Source organism: Vigna unguiculata, chromosome 8 (assembly GCF_037176805.1).
Source record: "Vigna unguiculata cultivar grain cowpea cultivar isolate G323 ecotype 2 chromosome 8, ASM3717680v1, whole genome shotgun sequence".
Classification (NCBI taxonomy): Eukaryota; Viridiplantae; Streptophyta; class Magnoliopsida; order Fabales; family Fabaceae; genus Vigna; species Vigna unguiculata.
The window spans coordinates 38,572,775-38,591,471 of record NC_140799.1 but is presented as its reverse complement, the minus strand read 5'-3'; the positions used below and the strand labels follow the sequence as shown (position 1 = coordinate 38,591,471).

At 32.9% G+C, this 18,697-nt stretch overlaps 3 protein-coding genes across 3 annotated transcripts; all 3 read right to left on the bottom strand.

Annotated features, from left to right (window-relative positions):
* Window positions 1-2,055: 2,055 nt before the first annotated feature.
* Window positions 2,056-3,741, bottom strand: LOC114195470 (UPF0481 protein At3g47200-like). The gene is made up of 2 exons (XM_028085953.2): window positions 3,080-3,741; window positions 2,056-2,998 (listed from the first exon to the last, which is right to left on the bottom strand). The coding sequence occupies exons 1-2, from the start codon at window positions 3,656-3,658 to the stop codon at window positions 2,207-2,209; spliced, it is 1,371 nt and encodes a 456-aa protein (XP_027941754.2). The 5' UTR covers window positions 3,659-3,741; the 3' UTR covers window positions 2,056-2,206.
* An 826-nt stretch (window positions 3,742-4,567) lies between these two features.
* On the bottom strand, window positions 4,568-8,850 carry LOC114194003 (lysM domain receptor-like kinase 3). Its single transcript, XM_028084024.2, has 12 exons — window positions 7,917-8,850; window positions 7,582-7,615; window positions 7,462-7,469; window positions 7,176-7,334; window positions 6,704-6,900; window positions 6,275-6,364; window positions 5,819-5,912; window positions 5,576-5,727; window positions 5,408-5,499; window positions 5,188-5,326; window positions 4,977-5,075; window positions 4,568-4,892 (listed from the first exon to the last, which is right to left on the bottom strand). Exons 1-12 carry the CDS (start codon window positions 8,569-8,571, stop codon window positions 4,725-4,727), a joined length of 1,887 nt encoding a protein of 628 aa, XP_027939825.2. The 5' UTR covers window positions 8,572-8,850; the 3' UTR covers window positions 4,568-4,724.
* A 1,586-nt stretch (window positions 8,851-10,436) lies between these two features.
* On the bottom strand, window positions 10,437-14,279 carry LOC114193587 (lysM domain receptor-like kinase 3). Its single transcript, XM_028083452.2, has 11 exons — window positions 13,479-14,279; window positions 13,343-13,376; window positions 13,230-13,237; window positions 12,919-13,080; window positions 12,117-12,289; window positions 11,893-11,982; window positions 11,702-11,795; window positions 11,444-11,595; window positions 11,029-11,259; window positions 10,818-10,916; window positions 10,437-10,742 (listed from the first exon to the last, which is right to left on the bottom strand). The coding sequence occupies exons 1-11, from the start codon at window positions 14,098-14,100 to the stop codon at window positions 10,578-10,580; spliced, it is 1,830 nt and encodes a 609-aa protein (XP_027939253.2). The 5' UTR covers window positions 14,101-14,279; the 3' UTR covers window positions 10,437-10,577.
* Between the last annotated feature and the right edge of the window lie 4,418 nt (window positions 14,280-18,697).

Genomic DNA, 18,697 nt, shown 5'->3' with positions numbered 1-18,697 from the left:
ATTCTAATGAATCTCTTTTTTATACACTAATAAAAGTTATAATATATCACTTGATCAAAATGACACAAAGAACAAATAATAAACATAATAATAAAAGGAAAAAAAATATTCAAATTAAAATATATTTTAAATGTTTGTTTACTTCAATTTTTTAAATTATAATAAATCTCTTTTTTATACACTAATAAAAGTTATAATACATCACTTGATCAAAATGACACAAAGAACAAATAATAAACATAATAATAAAATTTTGACATAGATTTTGTATCTTTTGAACTTCAATATATGTTGGATAGTGACAAAAAAATATTCATAGCAATTACATTAAATTTTTATATTGTAGTAAATAAAAGTTATTTATATAATTAAAGTGAAAAAAATTACAGTATGATTAATAGTGAGTTATAAAATAACAAAAATTAGATAGAATATATCGAAATATTATTCTACATGATGAAAATAAACAATAAATAAAAATATTAAAAAACTAACAAATGTGTGTTTTAGAAATAATTTGAGAGACTATCGAAAGAAATCGCACAAAGGAAATCAAATGTATAATTAAGGTATGATAAAATAAAAAATACATTAGAGAACTAATTATTAAATTACGTTTGAAGTGGTTAAAATTAAATAGAAATATCATTAGTGACCAAAAAATTTGTCATTAAATTACAAATAAATTAGTAATTAAATTGGTCATTAAATCAAGTATCGATTCGATCATTGGATCAGTCACTAATTTAGTCATTGATTCAGACAATAAATCAACTACTACCACCAATGATGAAAAATAGTGACTGATATGGGTTACTGACTAAATCAGTCACCATTTCATGTTTTTCTTGTAGTGAATTATCATATACTATCCCTAAATATCATTATATATATATATATAATTTTAACCACTTCAAACAGAATTGAAAGTGAAAAAATTACATTATGATTAACAATGAGTTATAAAATAAAAAATAATTAGATAGAATATATCGAAATATTATTCTACATGATAAAAATAAAAACAATAAATAAAAATATTAAAAAGCTAACAAATGTGTGTTTTAGAAATAATTTGAGAGACTATCGAAAAAAATCACACAAAGGAAATCAAATGTATAACTAAGGTATGATAAGATGAAAAATATCTTAGAGAACTAAGAAAACTTTTCAAATATCAACATATATACTTAATGGTTGAAAAATAACGAAAATTATTTCAATGAAACAAAAGAGTTCTTCAAATTAAACAAAAATTAATAATAATAATAATAATAATAAGTAAAGAATTTTTTTATATTATCTTAAATTGAGAGTATAAACATTCTCATGTGAAAGGAAAATTTATAATAAATAAAAATATTAAAAAATAATATAAATATTCAAATGTGAGGCATAATATTTTTTTTTATTAACATACATCATTTTAACATAATTACATAAAGGTTATGATAAGATAAAAAATATATTGGAGATGAGAATGAGTTTCATGACAAATGAAATAATTAAAAGAAAAAAAAAAGAAAAAAAAAAATATATATATATATATATATATATATATATATTAAAATATTCACAATTAATTAAGTAACTCATATATATATATATATATATATATATATATATATATATATATATATATATATATATATATAGGAGTTACTTAATTAATTGTGAATATTTTAATAATTTAAACGAGAATGGAGATATGGCGGGGACGGGTATTATGGCGGGTATATGTACATCCCCATATCCATCCCCATACCCAACTGAAAAAGTCGGGGATTCCCCATACCCATTCCCAGTCAATGCGGGGATTCCCTATCAAAACGGGGACGGGTTCGGACAATACCCACGGGGACGGATTTATTTGCCATCTCTACTTAGGATGAGGAGTAATAAATAAAAGAAATTAATGAATAATCTAAAGACAAAACATACCCAGTTAAACTGAAATTCATTCTATTAAATTATGTTGGATTTTAACCAAAACTTTTATAGATCAATTAGTGATATAAAACTCCAATATTCTGATTGGAATAATAACATCAAAAGAATCTTTAAAATTGTATCTAAGTTTATCCTTTAACAGTAATATTTACAGTAAATTTTACAGGGATTTAGGAAGAACAAATATACATGAGCAAGAATGAAAAATATTGAAACAGAATAAATAAAAGTTGAAGGTGTGAGGGATCTGAATGAATCAGGGACGACGCCATGGTTTTGGTGAAGGTTTGACGAAGGAGGAGGAGGGGGAGTTAGGAGTTGAAGGTTGATAAAACTGTGCAATGGTGTAAACGGTCTGAACAATGGTAAGAGCGAAGAGAAAAACGGCAGCAACAAGGGACACAATAGCCCAAGGATTTCTGAAGTAGGTGTGGATGAGATTGGCGCGCCACATGTTCCATGGTTTCTTGCAGTAGTTACTCATGCTCATCCTCACCACATCTAACACTCCATGCGGATCCACAGCAATGTCCCTCGAAAGCGAGTTGAACAGTTTCGCAACCGCCTTGTCGCTGCCGAGAGCGTTCACCAGAATCCCGTTCCGGTGGAGAAGCGCCACGTCCATCTCGCTGTCGATGATAGTGTCCATGAAGAATATGTACGAGGTGACGTCGTTTCCTGCTTCCGCGTGGAGCCGCTCGAAGGCGATCAGGTTCAGGAACATGTACTCGGTGGTGTCGTCCACCACCAGGGTTGGGAGCCGAAGCACGCCGCCGCCGAAGGAGACGTCGCCGAGGCTGTGTGTGCGGCTTTTCATGAAGCGGATTCCGGCGTCCTGGAGCTCTGTTGCGGAGCGGATGATCTCGTCGTCGCCGTGGAACCTTCTTCTGCGTTTTGGTTTGGAGACGCGCGTTCGGTGAGTGGGTCCTTGGTAGATGAGGCTTTTTCTGTAGACGTCCAACACGTGCATACATTTGCCTAGGGTTCTTGTTTCTGGTGTGCCTGCGGAGAAGAACTTCAACATTTGCTTCATCAGTAACTCTTCTCCCTGTCATGTATATGAATTTCAGTGTGAGTTTAGAAACATATGTAATGTAATTTACGTTCCTTCTGTATAACAATCGGTTACCTGGTTTGTGTCATTCTCAAGCTCAATCAATATACGAAGAACCGAGAAGGGAAGCTGATTCTCGAGCATAAGCATGTCGCGTTTGATATATGGCACCACATTCAGTTTCCCGTGTTGTCCAAACACAGGATCGTTTTCTGCATAATCATCAGGAACACCATCATTGGCTCTCAGAATCTCCAACATGAAACACCCATCAACAATCATCATCTGCACGAACCTTGGTCTGTCCTGCATCCAGATTTCATCCAGTGGATTGTACGAGCCTCTCAACTCTTCAACCACTTGATCCATGCAGTGGAAGATAAGCTCAATCGGCTTTTTGCACCTCTGGAGAAAATGGAGCAGAGCTCGATGCTTGTGATCTTCCATGTCCTTCAAATGCTCTTCACCATGATGATAAGGACCAAATGACACTGCTTGGGGCCTGTACGCCCTTTTGTTCAACGCAGTGACTCGTGAAGGAATCTTGTATATGGAATGTCTCTGCCATTGTTCCTTCTCATGCTCTGAAGAGATACCATTGCTCTTGAGCTCCTCCTTGATTTGGACCACCCACTTTGTTTCTTCCATGTTCATGGTGCCTCTTCAGCGTCTCTCTCGATCTTGAAACATAGGTAGGATTTTCTGGATCATATAGTAATGTTTATGCACGTGGAAATCATAAGCCTAAAAGATATCAATGTCTAATTGGAATCTTCACTTTATGCATGTTAACCAACACAGTTTGTAAAGAAACTGTTATTTATAGCTGAACATTTCTTGCTTCCAATTTCTTCTTGGATTCTCGTCCCCAGCGGAGTACTCTTCTCTATGAAGAAAAGAATGTATACTGTCACCAGCCATTAAAGCTCCATTGTTAAGACACTGGACAGCTATATTGTTAGTCTGTTGTTATTTTGCACATACAAAATAAGGATCTTTCGCACAGTATCTTTTGAATACTCTTTTTAAAATTTATTGAAAAACCTTACAAATATGTTTAGGACCATTTGTACTATGGTATTGTTAAATTTTCTAATTAGCCCTATTTTATTAAATATTTGTAATATTTGATACCCAAGGAGATACTATGTGTGTAAGAACAATAACAGCCATGTGTATGGCTAGAAAATGAGTTAGGAGTTTCATAATCAAAAAGGAAAGGTTTTGAACTTATTAATTGAACTTAAAATTTGTACATTTGGACAGCTTAAACTTACATAAAAAAAAAGAGCTTTCTGTTGCACGTAAACTATTCAAAATTGGACTACGTTTGATTTTGTCATTGAAATCTTGCTAAGTATAGATATTTTCCGCTTTCCCCTGAAAATTTGGCATTAAAATTAGATTTAAGGATACTTCTTCACTTTTCAGTAATCGTGATGCAATTCTAACTAAAGTCTATATAGAATCGACCTTTCCAAGATGGAGATTCTAATCATGTCCTTAAAGAATATAAACCTCCTAATAAAGAGAATAATCAATCCAAAATTTTTAACGAAAGAATTTAAGAATACGAGACAGAAGGTTATCAAATCAGATAGAAGAAAATCCACAAAACTAATTTTAAAATCCCAATTCCATTCATGTACAAACTTGTCAAACCTTACACACCTGCTTTCAAAGGTCATTGAAAACATGGTGCAATAGGTTCAAAGAACCTTCACCTTACAGACAATAGATTTATGAGAGTTTGATTTTCGTAGGAAGCAGTTTCATCGTCAAAATCCTCAGTAGGTGATGAAAGTGTCATAAGAGCAACAACTATAGACCTCATACTTGGGCGTAGAAGTGGATTATCTCTTGTACAAGCTCTCCCAAGTTGAGCAATCTACAACTCAAACAATCAACATGCTAAGTTTTGACAGTGCAAGATATAAACATTCAAATTATTTTCACAGAAAAATGTTACCACCTTGAGAACTGAATCAATTGGATAGTTTTCTCCAAGCCTGGGATCCACCAGTTTGCGAATAGCTTCTGAAGGATTACTCTGATTAAGTGCTTCTTCAAACTGCAATACAAAACAAGTGAAGGGTAACTTCATTTCTGTTCAAGTAGATATGTAAATTTGTGAATTGAGAGTGTCTTTCAGTAGAATGGTTCAGAGGAGTTTGAAGACTCACCAAAGCTACAAGGCCCTTGGATTCAGCAACAAATTCACCTGTTTTCAGAACAGCATTCTTTGCAGAAATAAGTTCATAAAGAACCACTCCAAAAGCGTACACATCTACTTTTGGAGAGACATCACCATATTGAGCATATCTGCAGAAAATTCACATAATCAACTAAATCCAAATTTCATATAGGGGGTGGTATCATTTAACACAACATAACAAATCATACTCTGGTGGCATGTATCCAAATGTTCCCACAAGACGAGTGTGAAGTGTGGACCCTCCAACTTCAATAAGTTTAGTCAAGCCAAAATCTGCTACCTGTATTTAAAACCTTACTTATTTTATCAAAGAAGAATGGGAAAATCAGGTTTATGATTAGTGGTAGCAGAGTAACCTTTCCACGGAAATTTTTGTCTATTAATATATTTGCAGATTTTACATCACGATGGATATACACTGGCACAGTGTGCTCGTGAATATATTCAAGGCCTCTTGCTGAATCTAGAGCAATTTGCACTCGGCTAGACCATGGCAAAGGATCTTTTCCTGGAATCATGTTATTACCATCATTGATCATTCCACAGTAAGGTAACATCACAGATAAAGATAATTATGCATCAACCCAAGCTGATCTCACCTGTACCATGCAAATATTGGCCTAAGTTTCCGTTGTCAATATGTTCATACACAAGGAAAAGAGATCCTTCAACGCAATATCCAATCAAACGCACCTGTGGTTTTCATGAAAGATAGTTACATGAATACAGAAGAAGATATAGAACACTCTTGGAACTGTTTAGCCCAAGAAGTAAACCCTGTTGACACTCACAAACTACCATCACAGAAGTAAGATAAGATTTCACAGTTTATGTTTGGCATGCTACAAAGTAATGTAGATCTAATGTTAATTTGTAGGATTATCACTTGGATTTGCAGAAAGAACTTTTCAGGATAATTATAAACTGTTATGTAATTCTTGTTCATAAAATCACCAAGAATATTTACTTTTTAACAGACTTAATGTTATTCAAACTTTACAGAAAATGGTTAAGTATCCATCCACGTGCTTGGAGTTGTTTGAAGGATGTTGTACCAGATTCAAGTGATGAACGTGAGTTAAGACCTTCAACTCACAAAGAAATTCAGTAGATGCTTGCACGTCCATCTTTTTAATTGCAGTTTTCTGCATAGAAAAAAATAATGAGTAAAGCCAAAAAGGTAGATGGTTAACCTGAAATGGAATTAAAAGCAAAAACTTGCTTATTCAATGAAATTACTTGTTTCTTAAACACTTAATTATTTTATTTATCTCATACACAATGTAATGAACTTAAAACCTTACAATTTAAACATATCTCTACTATTCTAATCTGAATTCTGAAATATCAATCACCAGGGAAAAGCCTTTATATGCACCAATTACATCACTTGGCTAAAAGTAAAATCTTGTGTGTTTCGTTTTGTTTTCTTTTACTGGTATTTTGTCTGATTATGTTATAAAATTGATTATACATGTAAGTACCTCGCCTCTCAATTCTGCATAATACACAGCTCCAAATCCACCTTGACCAATTTTATTCTCCAAACTGAAGTTATTTGTAGCCTTTGCTAGTTCTTGATAAGTGAACTCCATCGATTTTGCCACCATAATTCCTGTAAGGCCAGCAGCAGTAGCAGTCCCACTGGATCCTGAAATTTCATATTCTGCACTTCCAGAGGCTGTACTCAGAAGAGGAAGAAAAATCAACAAGTAGTATCATGGCCATTAAGCTAGTACATATCAAATTCTAGGAATATGCAGAGTTGATTACATGTAAACTTTGAAAAGGTTGATAAATAGCAGGCATTTTTTTATAAGGGATCCAAGATTAAGAGAAGAATGTGTCAATGAAAATAAGGGGTTATAGTACTAAAACTCCCCCATTACTAAGAATATGTGTTATGTGAATAGTTTAAAAGGTATGTGTTGTATGAATACAAAAATTTAACCGTACCATCTTGAGTTGAAAACGCCCTAGAATTTTCTGTTGGCAATTTAGGTTTCTCTCCTTCCTTCTTCTTGAAGAATTTAACATATATGCAGATTACTAGTAACAGAAGACCGCATATTCCTGCTATGGATATTCCAGCAACATCACCCTTAGCTAGACCTGCTTATATACAGAACCGAATTTAAGTTCTGAGACACTGACTTTTTCTTTGTGTTCTCATATTTATATGAACATTAAGCTGAAAATAATCTTCTTATAACCAACTCCCTATAAAGTTTGAGAGCCAAACCTGTGTTTCTGCAAGATGGAAAAGAAAATTAAAGTTAAAAAGATAGAATCAAACATGCAGCAATATTCAACTCTATGTGCATAATTCAGCATGAAAGGTGAGACAACCAAAGTAACCCACCTAGGGTGCAAGGGAACATACTCTCCAAATTGATCTGGCAAGTTAAACAAAATTAAAACGTCAAGCAAATGCATAAAAGGTTATCCAAAATGCTTTGAACAAGAACAAAATGATTGTTTTAACCCCCAACATGCTGATAATATACCAAAAGAAAGATACTCTCTGATCAGAGATGTTGAATTTTTGCCTGGTAATTTACATCAGAAAGTTTACAATAAAGGTTTACCAAAATAAAACTCCGAAACATAGGAAAACATCAGTAGAAGTATCTAACTGTATCTAAATTTTGTCAATGTCAAAATACATTACTAACATGATGTAAGAGAAGAGCATACCTCTTCCTGGAATGAAAACAATCTCACTCTCTTTGCTGAAATTGACTCCAGGATTATAATTCTGCAGCAACTGTGCATCAAGATGAGCCTCGTTGGCAATATCATGCAAATTATTGCCAGGTCTGAGTGGATATGTAATAAACAAACCATAGTCTTGTGAAACCTGGCTGTTCCCACAAGAACATTTAACCGTGACATTAACCTTGGCATTTTTTGGTATACCATTTTGGCCATAACTGTTGAATCTCCTCAAAAGCTCAACAGTGGTGAGATCGGCATATTCCACTTTGGCAATCGAATCATAGGTGTCACCTTCAGCAGCTGAGTACTCAAACACATGCCCCAGAAACTCATCACTGATACAGTCACAGGGAAATGGAACATTGATTCTGTCAAAGTAGAAGACATTGTTATTGAATATTTTGTCTTTATTGTAGCTTATTATATCGTCAGAATTGGACACAACGCTTGATTTCATCAAGGGTGTTATATCATCCAAGGACATCCCTGTACTCACGTAATAGGAACCTAAAGCTACATTACATCCCTTCGAACACTTTGCTTCAACATTGCAACAAACGTACTCCAGCAACAAAAACAACAGCAGTAACCCTTTTCTGAGTTCCATTGGATTAGTGATCAATAAAAGGAACATAAAGAAACGCAAATCAGAAAACTAGATTTCTAAGACTTTCTACACCTGTTATAGGCCAATAATCATATTCACTTTTTTGCCTTGAAACCATGTCACACTTCCACTTCTAAAACACACACGTTATGAAATAAGTAACTCAAACATAAAAAGGGTGTAATTACATGAGTGAATGAACTTAAACTATGAATTCATATGCCCACGTTTATGGTTTTTTATTTTCTGCACAAACACCTGATAGGTTATAACGTTTAACAGTTTCAACGAGAGTGTGGAAGGAACAGTACTACAATTGGGTAGAAAATAATTGAAGTTGACTTGAATGTCCTTTGTTTATTTATTTATTCTTGTGTAGCAACTTGCATGTCACTTATTGAGGGAATAACTGTTGAACTCTGCATATATTAATGGTTATGTTTGACGAGGATGCATTGTACAACTAGCAGGGAATCTTTGTGATTGCGAACGTTGGCTTTGTCTGATCCTTTGTATCCGAAATGCCAACAGTGTCGGCCAATTTGCCAACAAATTAACGACTTCGAATTGTGTCCTCTCATGGTTCTAACAAACGCAGAACAATTTCCATTTTTATATTTTGAGGCACGCCTGTATCCAACTTGACTTTCACTCATAACAAACAAAAAGGAATCTGCGAGATAAAGCCAATAGCATATAAAGTCCCACATCTCCTAATAGGAGAATCTAGATCTTTCACTTAATGATGAGTCCATATTCTTTATCAGTCCAGATTCTTTATTGATTTTTTTATGCTGATTTTTCAACTGAGCATTAAAAATACACATTATTAATATTTTAAATATTTTTTTAATATATTTTAAAATATTAAAATTAATAATAATTAATGTATTACGAAAATACGATAGAGTAACAGAAAAAAAAATTAATAAAGAATCCAGATTCTTTATTTGGAAATGTCAAAGAGTGCTTCATGGAGAAATCTGATTTTCATCTCACATGTAATGTAATCATATTTTTAATTTATAAAAAACAATTAATGGCGTATTGTCTAGAGATTAATTAATTGATAATGTTATTTGATTTGATGTTTCTCTTAATAAATTAATATTATCTTTGTAAGCATTATTAACTAGTTAAAAGAATATAAATTTCGTCAATTAATTATATTATCTCTTACTTTGTTAATGCTCTTCATTACACCTAATATCAATACAATAATAAAGTACATTTTATAAAGTTGAAAATATATATAATATTTTATTTATTTGTAGTATAGTGTCAAAAATTAGAATATATTAAAATCACTCGAGCTGAGATCTGCTATTTTATGCAAAATATTTAAGCTCCGTAAATTACATAAGTACATTTTTTTAGTTTATTACACGTCTATATTTTTGAATATTTATCTCTTTACATATATTTCGCAGTTAATTAGTAATTAGTAAGGTGGGTTACAATTTTAAAGCTTGTATTCTATCCTCTTCAGGTTAAGGGTATCTTTGTAGTTTTTAGTTTCTCTCATTTCTTTTGTCTTTGCTTTCTCTTTCTCTCTTTCTCTCTATATCTATCTATCTATCATTTCCAAATGAATACAATGCGTTTGTTTCTTTTCTTTTGTAAATAAGTTTTTCACTAGAAAGTTGTCTGAGAATGTTTGTAATTTGTTGTTAAAAATATTATTTTTCTGTTGTAATTTGTTGATGTTCAACCATATTAAATTTATAGTGTACATATGGAATAAGATATTATTTTTTTTATTGTGATTTTCATCAAAATTCATTTTCATTTTTTCGCAAGAAATTTTTTTTTGTCGACTCTATTATAATCAGATCATTATATTTAAAAGTTTCTGCCATGCAATTTTTCGGAAAGCAAGAAAAAAAAATCAGTGACAAAAGAAGTTTGTTTACTACAAATCATGCTACAAGCAAATATAGATTTCAGTTGTACATAGTTGTGGGAAAGGAAGTAGAGTTATCACATAATTTGTAGATGAATGGTGACATTTTGTATTCTACATTCTGTTTTTCCTATTTCCCAGACATTAGATTTGCCAGAGTTGGATTTTCAATGATGGAAGCAATATCCCAGTCCTCACTATTTGAAGTAAGTGCTGTGAGAGTAACCACAACAGAACTCATGTTTGGACGTTGTTGTGGATCGTTCTCTGTGCATGCTTTGCCAAGTAGTGCCATCTGCAAAAGCGAAACTGGCCTAAGTTTTTGAAATCAGAAATACAAAAAATGCTTATACTTTGTGGTAACTCATACCTTGATGACCGAATCGATTGGGTAGTTATCTTCTAACCTAGGATCCACCAGTTTCTTAAGACCTTCTGTGGGATCTTGCTGATCAAAAGCTGCATCAAACTGCCATACATAACACTAGCAGATTAAACACAAGAAAGGGAAATTGTAATTCTTAATTGTTTATGTAAGATTACTAGGTTGTCATTGAAAAGTGGTGTGAAGAATCAATCACCAAAGACACAAGGCCCTTTAATTCAGCACCATGTACACCACCCGTGATCAATGCTTCTTTAGCAGAAATCAGTTCATAAAGAACAACACCAAAAGCATAGACATCAATTTTGGGAGAAACGTTGCCATATGCATACTCCGGTGGCATGTAACCAAATGTGCCCTTCATATTAGCTGTGAGAAGTGATGAACTTCCAACATCAATCAACTTGGTTAAACCAAAGTCTGCAACCTGTAAAAAAGTGAACTTTAAACCTAACTCAACATTATAAAATCAGTTTATAAAATAAGATTTACACTCAGTTATATACTATAATTTTGTCTTATTTCTAATAGATACGAGACTTCCAACAAAATCCCAAGTAGAAAGTTAGTAATAAGATCCCAACAAAAGTTAATGAAACATATTGTAGTACCTTGGCACATAACTTTTTGTCTATTAAAATGTTTTCTGACTTTATGTCGCGATGGATATATACAGGCACGGTGTGCTCATGAATGTACTGCAGACCTCTGGCAGAATCCAGAGCAATTTGAACTCGGGAAGACCATGGCAAAGGATTAAAATCTGGAAACAAACTTGACTTTATCGTTAACTTACAAAAGCATTACACTGAACAATCAAACAAAAGCTCTAGTACTGAAAATGGATGTTTTTAATGTGCTCATGTAACCTGATCTACGTAGATGTTGTCCTAAGTTGCCATTCTCGATGTATTCATAAACAAGGAAAAGGGAGCTCTCAATACAATATCCAATCAAACGCACCTACATGGTTATCAGTAGAAAGATATTTAGGTTTTAAAGCAGCAATCCTCTTTGTTAAACGGAAACATAAAAAAATGCTCCAAATTTCAAATAATACCAGGTTCAAGTGATGAACACGTGTCAATACTTTCAGTTCAGCTAGAAATTCTCTTGTTGCTTGCATGTCCATCTTTTTTACTGCAGCTTTCTGTGTAATTAGAGAGGACTTCTTTATAACTATAGGAGACATGAATATTAAAATGGGAAACTTGGGAAAACCACGTGAGGACATGATAACCTACGTGTGATCGAAACTAAAAATTGACAATAGACATTACAAACCTCGCCATTAAGCTCTGCGTAATAGACTTTCCCAAAACCACCTTGACCAATTTTATTAGCCAGACTGAAGTTATTTGTAGCATTGGCTAGTTCTTCATATGAAAACTCTCCTGAATTGTCGACCCTAATGGTGTTGGCACCACCTTCTACATCAGGAACATCACAGGCTTCATCTGAAAGTGGGACGATAAACAGAAGTTACTATACCCTATCGTCAACTATATTCTCATTTTCTATTTGTGCTGCTCTTCCGTTTCATGATATGAAGCAGAGGAAGACAGAGTTCAATCAGAACACTAGTTTTACACAGCCAACAAAAACTATATCGAGACCAGCTAATATTCTGAAATTGGAGGGAAAAATATCTTTAAGTACTGGACTCTAAGTTTCAATTTTATGAAACAGGCTTGTATTATGTATTGTGAAACCGACTTATCTATTTTTACGCCAAAACATTAATGATGATCGATAAAAACAACTTTAGATGACTCTGAGGTCATTAAACTCATTTTAAGAAGTAGACTTTAAGACTTTAAGTTTAATTTAACATTACAAAACCATTTTAAAAGGTAAGATTTATACTTACTTATATAACATGATTGGATGAGTGCTGAGAAGTATCCAAATCAGGCAAGGTTTCAGTGCAAAAGTACTTACCTATTTAACTATTTAAAGGGCTAAGGTGTGTTGAGACCAGTATTGGAGAGTTTTCATCTTTATGCCAACTTTGCATTATAAGTTGATTTTGTTTTGAATCAAAGAGAAGGAAGAATAAGATGAAAAAAAGTAGAAGAAAATATACCATTCATAATTCTAGCCGAGTTCATCGTGAATTCTTCTTTGAGCAAATTCCTCTTCCATACCTTCTTTCTTCGGTAATATGTAACATACCCACAAATTGCCAATAGCAGAAGTGCCGTTACTACTCCACCAGATATTCCAGCGATAACTCTTAGTGCAAGACCTGCTTTTGTAGAAACAATATACGAGAAGAAAGTAGGTTTACATTGTACTTTGAGGATATCCTAACCTTGCGTCTGATATTAAAATCAAACTCAAACGAAATTGTTCATCAACAAAAAAGAACTTTTTGGGGGAGTGAGAAGGTCCAACCTCCAGTGCTGAAAATGAAAATACATCCATTAAGATCAGCAGGTTACTAAGATTGAAAAAATTAGTCAACTTCATCTGCAAATAGAGTGGACAAAATAAGGTAAAAGAATCACCTTTGATGAAGGGGAACATAGGCACCATTTTGGTCTGAAAGTAAAGGACCAAGAATATGTGAGGCATGTGTCAAAGTTAACAGTTCCTAGTAAATATGGTGAAAGATAGAACCATAGTAGCAAAGCAAGAATGTACCTTTCCCTGGAATATAAACCAAACCACTCCCTTGGCTAAAATTTACACCAGGGTTGTACTTAAGAAGCAAGTCACTCTCTATCCCAGTCTTGTTAGCAATTGACTGCAAAGAATCTTCAGTTCTAAGAGGGTATGTGATGAACAATCCATAAGCCTTGGAAACTTCACTGTTCCCACAGGAACAGTTAACGAAGACATTAACAGTGGCGGTATCAGGAACACCGGTTTGTGAATTTGTGTTGAAGCTTTGCAACAACTGAGCAGTGGTCAAATCGGAATAATTCGTGGCAATGGAGGTGTAAGTGTCACCTGATACAACGTCGTATTGGAATACATGACCAAGAAAATCTCCAATGCAATCGCATGGGAATGGAACGTTCACTCTGGTAAAGGCTGGAACCTGATCTTTGTTTTTTATGGTTTCACTGTTGTAGGGAAGAATATCTTCAGGTTTTGAAAGAACCTCGGATTTCATAAGCTTTGATACATATGTCAGGTCACCTCCTGTTAGAGAGTAGGAAGCTAGAGCTAAATCACAATCCCTCTTACACTCGGATTCTGCACTGAGCACCATAGAAGCCCATAGCATGAAGAAAATTGATAATCTGAATCTGTTCTCCATTGGGTGGTGGAGTTTACAAACTTTGTGAAGCCTTTCCAACACAGAATCAAGAATCTGGGCGTGTTGAACACCCCGAATTGGTGTTGGAATAGTACAACGCAATGTGAAACGTTGTACTCTTTTACCAAAGTCTTTAGTAGTCTTTTGCCTAACTTGTTGAACATGCTGGATTTGGTGATGTTTGATGTGTTTGATGTGTATAGGTAACACGTATTGTATATATTGAATATATTTTTATATTTATTATAATTGTTTAATAATTACTTCCTATATTATTCCCACAGACTACAGTTTTTTAAATAAATTTTGAGACCTTTTTTCTTTTTCTATTTTCTTTGAAGTTTCTTATGTTTATCTATTTATATATACAGGGTTTGGGGTATACGAAGTATAGTACTTTGACAAAAATTTACGAATATTCGTATTTATATCAATTAAAAATTATGCGAATCATGTATCTTTACTTTTTAACTTTAGACAAATTTCATATTTCATAGTCATTCATATTAATGACTAGGAGAATCAAAATACTTCATTTATTCTATTATTTATACATCCACAAGTACATTCATCTCATCCATTCACGATTTCAAATTCATTCAATTAATTTTATGATTCATATATATTGTCTTTCAAAAACAATAGATACTCTCGTCAATATCAAAACCAATCTAATTAATTTTGTTCACAAGTGAATTTTAATACATTAATTGGATTGGAATTTTATTAAATATAGATGGATGGGTTGAGTTTTTTTTTATCAAACAAAATAAATATAAAAAATAAAGTATAATGTATTATAATTCGAAATAAAATGTACTTAACTCGTTCAGTTTTTCTAACAATGTGTTTTGTTGTTGGCATTGCCCACACGACAAGCTGAGTATGACCATTGACTTCAACTCTTCACTTTAAGTCTTCCTCCTTCATTAATTCTGCTTCTTTTTCTCCTCTGCACTACACTTATCTACACTACACACATATCTTGGCAAAAACTATGATCAACTTAATTTATTTTCCATTTATATATTAATTTTAAATATAAGCTAACTCATTTCATTAACCTTAATCCATGCTCTTACTAACCTAAACCCTAATCAATCAATGAAGCTTTGCATGGTTGGTTTGAATTCTTAAATATATTTTGGTGGTTGGATTTCTGATCATATTAGTGGAAAATACTCTCTATTAAGAGAAACAAAATTTACTTCAGTAGTCTCTACACTTAAAAAAAAAAAATAGTGCCCTAAATGTAAACAGTTAAAAATAGTGATATTTTCATTTTATAATAAGATAGCCTTTCACTCTTAAACTTTATATTAATCCAAACTTTATTCTTTAAGGTTTCACCAAATCCTGTTTAGTCTCTTCGTTGGATGGACGTGGCCCAAACTTCAAAGTACAAAATTTAAGTAACTCTAAGCTCAATGTTTGTGTAAGCATCCAAGGCTTTTTCTTCCTGCATCCTCACAATTTCTATCTGCACCTTCATCACTTTTAAGGTAAAAACTTTACCTTCATAAATGTGACATTCAGATTACCTGTTTCGAAATTTTTTCAAAAAAATTTTTAGAACATGATTTTCAAAACATATGAATTGTATTTTGGAATAAAATTTTCAAAACACAAATTTTTAAACGAGCTTTCAAGGACATATACGATAGCTTTCAAAACAAGCTTTCAACGAATTTTTGAACAAACATTTCTCCTTCTAAGTAATACAAATGATAATAACAGAGGTAGTGTGATGTAACGAGGAAGATAATTTAGTTTTTTTTTTTTTTTTCTTTTAATACTATGTGCTGGTAACAATCAATGGGTTGCAGGAAGAAAAAGGCCCATCCGAAAGTTAGGATTCGGAATTCCGAACTTGAAAGCCCAAAAGCTATGTAACTCTTGCAAACTGCAGGCAAAGAAGGGTATGGCGGAGAATTGATATTATTGTTAATAGCTTATATTATTTTCACTTAAATTAATATGCAAAAACTTCATCTCTGATAAAATATGACTAAAAGTAATTTAAAAATGTAGTTTTCCATTAAATAAATTTGATCATATTTACGTTGTATACTATTATGAATAAATTTTAATTATTAGTATGGTAATGACCATGATGAAGATTTGTTAATCTATAGCCTAACCAACAACCAGCATCTTTGATAGTATGAATGAATAGCACTTGAAAGTTGAATCCAGTTGGTTGACTTATCTGTAATATGGCATCATAAATATTAAAGACAAGTACTGAATCTAAACTTTGTTCAACAAACCACTCGAGTAACTTCTGATCAAAAGTAAAAGGATGCTCTTTCAGCTAGTGGACTTCGTGCCACACCCAACATTGCTACACCAACACAACATTACACATTTTTCACTCACCAAATTCTCAATGCTTCTCCTCTACAATAACACTAACGTATTCTGAGTTCATTGATTTATTTTTTTTAACTATTAGCAACGTATCGTTCGATAGGCTTGAATGTTAAGAAGTAGACTTTAGACCTAATGCATTTGATAAAATCGGTTTGTAAGATGAGGTTTGTATTCCAGATATATATTACGAAATTGTTTTATCTCTAATCGATATGGAACTTCTTAACATTGAGATTGATTCCTTCATGATTGGTTTGCAATAGTGTTCATTGTTAGAGGGATCTTTGCACAACCTCATTTGTAAACAAATATAAAATCAAATTATTAGTTGCTGGGATTATAAATGTGTGAAATACATAACTTCCTTTTAAAGTATACAGATGAGTTAATGATACTTAAGTAATCCTGCATTTGAGAATAAAATATCCACATTGTGCTCATTAATTATGAAATTAAGGTTGGTTTAGACTTCCAAATCAGAAATCTCCAATAATTGTCCTGAGATAGAGATTGATTAACAGTTAGTTCTACATAAGCATTATGACAAATTTTACCAGGTTTTGATGGTAGGTGAAACCCGAGATCAGGAGACATGAGTTTAATTGTAAACCATAATAGTCAACGATACATTTGATGGCTATAATTAATATCTTAATTCAGATTGAAATGTTCTCTTGTGACAGCTATGAAAATAAAACATGGAATCACCATGAAACCACTCATTAGTTGCTAATGATGCTCATAAATGGCCCTTACACCAGAATAGAAGTTACATATATGATGAATACAAAATGTGGATGAACTGGAAAATTGGAAAGAAGGTAAAATATGGTATGAAATAACTCCTTCTGTGGGGTCATTCCAGTTGGAAACTCATCTATTTCTTTTTCTCCCTGCTATACGTAGGCTCTGAGATAGTTTATTTTACTCTTACTATTACACTATGGATTATAGAATGGTAAAAAAATTATATCAAAGTGCAATTTTCCTTGCCCCTTAAAAGGGTTAAAAAAAATGCATATGCCCACATGAACACATATTGAAAGTTTATCTGCATTTGTGTGCGGACCACAGAATTTCAGTGCCAATTTTCTTACTCTGTTGGATGAGAAAACGATGGCTTTGAGCCGTACAACCTCAAAAAGTGCATCTATTGACCTCTTCTTTTTAAACAAAATATATCATTTTTCTTATTATAAGCGGTGAAAGTGTACATTCATTATAAATGAGAGATTTCATAATAGTGGACGGAGTTTCACGAACAAATGAGATCTAAGTCCAATCACATAAGGAATTAACATCATTCTTAATTTAAGACTATGGGTTTATGAGTCTTTATTCTTATATAGTGTTTTACTTTCTCATTTCTAATTAATGTGGGACTTAGACTCATACTTAGATTCCTAACCGTCCTAATAATCCGTTTTTAAGAAAATTATCAAATATGAGTTTTAGTCCACCATTAAGGAAAAAAATTCATTTTTTAAAGATTTTGAGTTATTGATAATACTAATTTCTTATGTATTCAACTTATGTGTTATTGGTATTGTCTCCTATATTCCTAGATCCATCACTCTCATATCGGATCAGCTGTGTGATGAATCACTAAACGTAATAAAGAAGGGTTACCATTTTGTTGGTTAGTTAGATAAACCAAGTAACTTTCCGCCAAGAATTTTCATTTCTTCAAAATCAACATCCCTTTCTCTGATCTACTCATTATCTGTCTATCATCACTTTCCCTTTTAGAATTTTTGACCATTAACTTGTCTCCAACATTTAATCTTGAATTAACGCCCAACCATATTCACACCCTTTTGAGGAATGTGTTGCAGCTCTGAGTGTGAAACAGCTCAGTCACAGAACAAAAAGTGCTTCTTCTGCTCCTTCTTCTTCTCATCATAAATGGTTTCGTCTTTTGCCATACCAAAAGCTAAAAAGCTACGTGGAAACGAGTTCTCACGAAGACGCTTCACGATGAAGCCTTGGGGCTTTTACCAATTCTCACCCGTGCAAGAAGATACATCATCCACAAGATTTAATAACATTGACAATTGGTGCTCTTTTCTTTATTGACATGCTTTTTTAAAAATTATACTTTTTTGGGTCTAGTATAAATATATGGATACTATTTACATGCGTTATACATGACACAATCATTCAGCACAAGACTATCGGCATTACGACAACCTTAATCTATTATATTTTGAACCATTTATAACAA